Here is an 8,013-nt window from a genome sequence, read left to right as displayed (position 1 = left end):
CACGCAGAGTTAGTGCTTTTCAGCACCTCGGACAGAAACGTTGAAATTGGCCTAATCTCGCGTGTCTTCAGTCAGAGGTGACTTCCGGTGAGTAGCATCATCATTACTACTGTGTTTGCTGCCTGTATTAATTTCCATTGCAAAACAGATCTAGCTGAACTCTAAATGCCCGAGAGGCGCATATTAAAAGCTCAGTTAGAATTGAGACTCAATAACTTGAGAGAAAAGTGAACTTTATTCACATACGGGGCTGTTATAGCTAGGTGGCAGTGTTTATTTTTTTTGCTGTCGATGGCCAAAAAACAATGTGAAATATGATTTGAGTTAATTGTAAGGTGTCAACTCTTTGCGCACGGATGAATCTTTAAAACTAACTTATGTGACACTCGACGCCGCTCCAGTTATGTTTACGTTCTGAATACATATTTTAAAAAGGACTCTATTGGGCTCAGGTGGGCAATTTATCTGACATACTACCTCAGAGGAGACAGTATTGAACGCGTTACGAGTGAACAGCTCCCTTGTCGGTCTGTCGGTCATTTGTTTTTTGTGCAAATATCGCTCGGTGTGGAGAATGGTTTTTGCCTGTGTCGGGCGCGCTCACACACGCGCGCACGCATACATGCACAGCGCAGCCAGCGCGCGAAAGACCTGAAGCGCATCCGCCGAAGCAGCAGCATCGGACTCGCACGGATATCCTCACTCGGATTGCTTTTACATACCAGGGCTCGCCCTCCGCAACCTCACCTATGCGCTTTCCACATCGGGGTGCAACTCCTCAACTGCTTGGAATATATTCGGCTGTTACATTTACATTCGCTATAGCGGTTGACTCAAATCAGAGCGCGCGCACCTCTGCGTAACGCACAGGCGGTTGATTGCGATGTGCGCATTTTGGTGCTCTATTGGAGGTGAAAGGAAGGATTGGGTAGGATAGGATTTGATAAGGACCTGTGCTGAACACTAACAGGGGAAGCAGCTCGGTTTATAACCCCTGCGACTGGACACCCTCTGGTTTTACGCATCATTTGTACTCTCAAGATCGAGTGCGCGTGAGCCTGTACTATTGCATATCATGTCTTTTCTCGTTGACTGATCGCAGCATCCAAGAGGAACCTAAAGACTGCGATGCCAGGACAGTGAGAAGGTGGATCTCAGTTGTTCGGTAGCATGGCTCCGTCCCGGAGGGACTGCAGATGTGAAATGATCTTTCTGTCGGGATGCCTACTCCTGTCCGTCTGGGGATTTCAACCTGCATTGGCGAAGGTTTGCAACGATTACACAAGGCACGGCCTGGACAACAACTGGTACAAGACGGATGGTGAGAAGTTGCCCATCATGGTCCTGATGCCGATGAATGAATCAGCGCTGATGAGCAGCATTAGTCAAGGCATCGAGCCGGCCGTTCAACTGGCCATCCAGCACATCCGCGAGTCCAAGCGGTACTCCTTCTCACTCATCACCGAAATCTACGACACCGAGGTAAATGCTTATATTGACGTGTACGTTCATGTTGCGGGGGTAAACTGCGGGCAGTGTGCGTTCAGCGCGCGCTCATGTGGAAAGCGCGATTTTTCTGGGGTTTGTGCAATGTCCAGCGATTGTTTTCTATCAGATGTCTGTATGAGGCAAAACCGGTCAAGTTTGTGTTTGTGAAGTGTACAGGTGTTGCATAGTCTTGATGAGCTGCGCACGTGCCAGTAGCTCGTGCATTAAGTGCTGCATGTTTTCTTACATCGTGGATCAGTTACCTATAGAAAATCAATTCTCTTGATAATTTTCATGAATATATCAGTATTACTCTTATTTTGAATGTGGTTTGTGGCTGTTTTATTCAGCACTCTCAGTTCAGCATCTGCTAGAAATTCAGCTGAAAGCTTGTACACAAACCTGTTAATTAATGTAAACTGGTACATGCAAAATAATAATTTGCTTGCTATTATTAGAGGTACGTTTTTAAACTCTGCTGGGGAAAAAAACCCAGCATAAACCAGCCTAAGATGGTGTTCTGGTCTTACCTGGTTTATGCTGGTCTCCTTGCCCGACAAACTGAAAGTGCCCAAGAACAAATAAACTGGCCTGAAGAGACCAGCTAAAACCAACAAAGTATTTTAGGCTGGTTTAAGATGTGTGTTTTTTTCAGCAGGGTAGTGTTATTTTTCCTTATACCTGAAGATGGCAGTAATTAATTTAACCGGCTTTTTTTCCTATTCGTGGCCAAAGGTATTCGAGGATGAATACAAATTTTGAGTAACTTCATACAAATTTTAAGTATCAGTAATACCAAATGGAACGAATGTTTATTGATTAGTAAATGGGATTGATTGAACCTTTTGTTACTCGTTGTCCTTGATGCTGTCAAATCGATGAAAATCCAACCTAAAAGAAAGATGTTTTAGTATGACAAGATGCTGTAGTTTATAGTTTTGCGGCACTGATAACATATATTGTCATTTTGGCTTAGTTAATGAGAACTCAGTAAATCTAATGACTAACTGACCCAATAAATAACTCTGGGCAAAGAGTAAGCCCACAGGTAATTATTTTAATAAAGAGTGTATTCAATTTCATGCTCTTATTGGGTTTTTTGGTGACAGTAACAACTGAGGAAATGTGAAAATTACTCCTTTGTACTCAAGGCACTTTTTGGCCCTCACAATCTACTATTTATGGTGGTGTGATAACCTGGGGAGACGAGAAGTTAATCAATCAGTATTTATCACCATATTTTCACGTGTTACAACAGGGAAATTAAAAAGCGCGGGAAAATGGGTAGCTAGATGTTTGCGTAATTATCAAAGTGTAAATTACCAAGGCGTTAAAATATCTGTGGAAGCTATCTCACTAGATTTTAAACAGACTGTCGCTACATGCTCTGCATATGCTTTAAGCTGGATCATTTGAGATGAAGGTCCATGACCTCTGATGTCCGGTGAAGCTTTAGCAATCTATCGTGCATTGATTGTCATATTGATTTACCAGCATTTTGTTATACAAAACTGTTTCTTCTAACAAACACACATTGTTGCTTTGATTTGGACATGATGAATTCATGCATCTGAAAGGATTTAAGTAATATTCTTTCACACTCTCCGTAACAGTCATAATGAGCTGAATATATCAGATAGTTGGCAGCTTATTTTTACAGCAGCAAGATGAACAGATTTCAGTTCAGACATCCGTTGATCTAACATGTAATTTAACAAGATCTAAGAAGTAATCATGCATGCATGCATTAGTGTATTTATGTAAATGAGAATAGGCCACTGGAACACTTGGTGTATATGCAAGGGTGAATGACAGACTTATCACTGGCGTTTTCAAAATTGTGCAACTCTTGTAAAGCCAGGTTATACAGAAAATCTAATTTTATAGATGTAATTTTATAACTTAAGGCTTAAAGGTCTGATGTCCATGATATATTCTGACATATCTGTTTTAGTTATACATTAATAAAATGTAACATGTCAAATACAATGGTGTTTATGGTGTTTGGTGGTGTAGTTTGCTAAATGTAGCCCTCACATAAAACTTTTGGTATCAAGAGAACTAAAGCGATTTGGCTGATTTTGGCAAACTTATGAACCTTTTAATAGTGATGACCACTTTAGATGCCCTCACAAGATAGTTTACGACATGTTTCATTGTATTTGTGGCGTGCCTCAGTTTCAAACATCTGGCCATCCCAAGTATAGCCAAACCTGTGCACACACACTGACATGATGACACTCGCAAACAGTAAACAAAGCAAACAGTAGTAGCAGTGCGTATGCATTTGAGGATTTAACAGGGCAGATGTAAGTAATCAGTCCCAGAGCAGAGGCTCTTTATCCCTTTATCCCCTCTCAACGCATCCCCAGGCAGGCAGAACCCATCCGCTCGCCTCCGCCTGGGTGCTGCTGGCTGTGCCTACAGCGCTTAGCCTTTCACAGATACACTTGAAAGATCTGGAGTGAAATTAAAAAAAGAAGCCCACGTAACATTTGCACTGCGATGGACCACCTCAGTATCTTCAGTGGATTCAAGCATATCATTAGTTGTACTAAATGTCACAGTTTCAGACCGTGCTCCAGACAGCAGGATGTCCATCGTTTTTGTAGGGGTCTGCTTTCATCTGTGGTAAATGATATTGTTTGCCTTGAGTAGTTTTCATCAACTAAAATAGTGAGCGAGCCACAAGTAGAGATAGAAAAAAGCATTGATTTTCTTTTATTGTGCAACTCTTGTCTGTTGTAGTGGTTATTTACCTATGTAGTATGTACTAAATACATCTTTCGTGTCATTCTCCTTTAAATTTTTCTTCTTCTTTGTGGTATATAATTGATATAAATGTGGATTCAGTAATTCACATTTAGAGAAATGAATTTGCTCCAGACTAAACCGCTGTTCCTTATTGCTCTAATGGAGGCATGAGAGGCTCTGACTTGAACAATTGCCCCCTCAAAGTGTTTCAGCAAAAGAAAAGAGAAAAAAAGATCCCAGACCTTCTGATGCTCTGACTATCCACTTGTTAAAGGGATAGTTCACCCAAAAATGAACATTCTGTCATAATTTACATATTTCATCTTCATGTCTTTCCAAACCCATAAGACTTTTTGTCATCTTCAGGAACACAAATAAAGAAATTTGAATGAAATCTGAGAGCTTTTTGTCCCTCAATTGACAGCTACGCAACTACCACTTTGACGCTTCAAAAAGCTCATAAAGAGATCCTAAAACTAATCCATATGAATTGAGTAATTTAGTCAATATTTTCTGAAGAGACTCAATCGCTTTATATGATGAACATATTTAATTTAGGCTTTAATTCACATATAAACATTCCTCAATGCACACATCAGTTCTGGTAAATGGAAACTCAAGCATGCTTGGTTGACGTATGAGAACCAATGAGGTTCATTCTCGTGTTACACAGCACGTTTGAGCTTCTGCAAGAACCAATGAGGTTTGTTCTTACACATCAAGCAAGTATGGTTGAACTTCTGTTTACTGTATGTTTGCTGATCAATGTTTATATGTGAATAAAATTTCCAATCTAAAATTCAAATCCTAAATTAAATCTGTTCATCATATAAAGTGATCAAGTCTCCAGAATATTTGGACTAAACCGCTCATTTCATATGGATTAGGCAAGGGCTTTCATGTGGGCTTGACAAGTGGGCTTGACTCTATTGAAGTCAATATACTCTTGACCTCTTTGAGCCCAGCTCATCCTACCACCCTGGTGTCATGCGTTCAGATATCACTGGAGCTTACGCCTCACGGAGGAGCAAATGCATCTTGTCAGATTTGCACACAGAGAGCAGGGACCCTTGCAGAGCTCTGAGCCCTTGCCATACATTTCTGTTATTCTCAAAACACCAAGAGCCTCAAGCTTATGTAAAGCATCTTGTCGTGTTGTCGCAACGAGTTACACTTTTTCTAAAAAGCATTGCCATAATAGCTTATATTAAATTAAACTGTAATTTGTTTTAAAATGACATAGTATATGTGTGTTTGAACCTTTATATCTCTACTTTTTAATTGATTGATTTTCTTTTAAATTATATATTTAGTAGTACAACTGATATTTAAAGCTGCTGTGCTATTTTACCTAACAATATTGTAACAATATTCTCATGGCAAGAAATATTCATATTTGGTGGGAAAAAAATAAACTATCACAACTACAAAATTATTGGATTGTGATGTAATGAGATTCTGTATATTTACACACACACACACACACACACACACACACACACACATACACATACACTATATATATATATATATATATATATATATATATATATATATATATATATATATATATATATATATATATATATATATATATATATGTGTGTGTGTGTGTGTACTGTATATATGTGTTTATAATACTGTATAGGAACACTTTTATTGTACAGTGTCTGTCCATGTTACATATGTAGTGTGTACAGTACTAGGTACATGTTACATAATTACGCATGCAACTAACCCTAAACCAACCCTAAACCATAATCCGGTAACACTTTATTTTACAGTGTCCGTGTTACATGTACTTACCATAGTAATAACAGTAAATTATGCAAAATTACATGCAACTAACCCTAAACCAAACCCTAATCCTACCTTAACCCTATAGTAAGTACTTGTAGTTAATTAATATTATTCAGTACTTAAATATATAATTACACTGTAACAATGACACCTTAAAATAAAGTGTAACCCATAACCCTAACCATTTAGTAATTTCTATACCATACCTAACCATATAGTTATTAATATTACTTAATTACTAAATACTAATAAAATATATAATTACATTGAAACAAGGACACATAACACTGCATTCAATTATTATTATTTTTTTTTATTTTTATTTTTTTTATTTTACACCTAAAATGCTTCCATTGGATTCTGTAGTGATTTCTTCTGACTTTTATGAAGTACAGTGTAGCAAATGAGCACTAACTGGTTTAAAGTGAGCATATCCCTATAGAGGCCTTTATTTATTAGACAGTGAGGGAGAATAACAGAGATACTGGAGCCTGAATTCAATATTTTGTCAAACTCATGCTATAATTCTATGGCTTTAAACTGCTGCAGCCAAGTGCTTTTTTTGTTTTGCATGCTGATAAACTGAGGGCCTGGGCTTCATACTTTAGAGGTCTAGAGGTCATGTGTCTTAATGATGAGTTGTTGTTTGACCTGCTGTATAATTTAATGCATTTTGGCTGATGTATTACTTCACTTATAAAGCATCTTTTTTTTGTTGTTTAACTAAAAGTCAATGTTTATTGTTGAATTGTGAAACTGGCCTCTAATTGCTGACCTTTTAGTGAGTCACACTCATAGCCAGCAGTTATTCTAGTCGTTATTCTTTTCCGCTGCTCCCTGACCAAGTCGTTCACATTTCAAGGACTCAGGTCACCAATGCAGTATGATGCTGAAAAGGTTTTTAAGCACAATAACATGGTATTTGCTGTCAAAGTAGGCAGGCCAGGCAGCCAGGTTCGTTTCAAGCCCATTAACTGGACTTTTATTCAAAATGTAGAAAGACATTACTATTAAGATGCATCAAGATGCTTGTGTGAGTGAACCTGACCTTCATCCTCCACATCCCAGTCAAAAAGCCTTCTCAACAGTGATCCAGTCAATTTCCGATAGATAAAAGTCCCAACCTACATTTTCTTCTGATGAATATCCTGTTTCGCTCAGAAGTGTTGTATTTCGAAAGTAAATGAATGCCATTAAATGTTGACTTTACACTAACTTTCTTTAATGGGAATAAAGAATGCAAGTGTCTGCTTTTAACCATATTCTTCAAAAACTATGTTTAACCGTGAACTGGGTTTCAAAGCATGTTTTACGGTTTCTCTAACTGTAGCATGTTGGTAGGTATTATGGATTATTTTAGAGCTGTAATCATATAATTATTGATGGTGTTTTTGCTAATGACATATTTTAGCATTGGAGATTACCTGAGTTGGGTTGTGTTTGACTAGATGCTTTATTTTTGGTGCAAAAACAAAATGCATTAGTTCCTTCATATTTAGTATCGTACAAATGGACATGCTCAATCGGACACATTCCGTAGCTGTTTTTAGAGGTGGCATCCATTTCTTTTGATTGTCTGGCTGGCTAAATTTGCAAGCGTTTTAAAAGGTACTGGACTTGTACCATAAATGCAAAACAAATGTTTGCCAGTGATTGTTTCTGCTGCTGAAGGCAGTGAGGAAAGGGACTGATTGGATGCCAGAAGAGGGGAACTGGGGGTGGGGACGCTTCCAAGCTGATTTCTCTCACTGCCCTCCAAAACGCTGTGGGAAAAATGGACACAGCTAGAGTCTGGCTTCTGGTCGAAACTGAACTGATGAACGTCAGACCTCAACCCTCCCACACAGTTATTCTGAGTGTGGTTTGTCCAAGAGCACGTCTGAACGCATGAGATTCATCTCATGCTATGTCTACGTTAATACGGCTTTCAAAACGCTCTCAGTCCGCACTGGCATTTTTCAAGCGTTTTCC

The 8,013-nt window shown here is 38.7% G+C and overlaps 1 protein-coding gene across 2 annotated transcripts in view; it reads left to right on the top strand.

Annotated features, from left to right (window-relative positions):
* The first annotated feature begins 303 nt into the window (after positions 1–303).
* The window catches only part of gabbr2 (gamma-aminobutyric acid (GABA) B receptor, 2), a 211,642-nt gene continuing 203,932 nt past the window's right edge, over positions 304–8,013 (top strand). Inside the window, exon 1 of one of the 2 annotated variants that reach the window (XM_082187048.1) lies at positions 304–1,482. In XM_082187048.1, the coding sequence (XP_082043174.1) occupies positions 1,171–1,482 (312 nt within the window). In that variant the 5' untranslated portion in view covers positions 304–1,170. The remainder of the gene's footprint in view (positions 1,483–8,013) is intronic. The other variant, XM_082187049.1, reaches the window with a different exon arrangement.

The sequence above is a fragment of the Leuciscus leuciscus genome (genome assembly GCF_965113295.1).
Source record: "Leuciscus leuciscus genome assembly, chromosome: 12".
Classification (NCBI taxonomy): Eukaryota; Metazoa; Chordata; class Actinopteri; order Cypriniformes; family Leuciscidae; genus Leuciscus; species Leuciscus leuciscus.
Note: the sequence above shows the minus strand (reverse complement) of the source record. Positions and strands in the feature narration are given on the sequence as shown.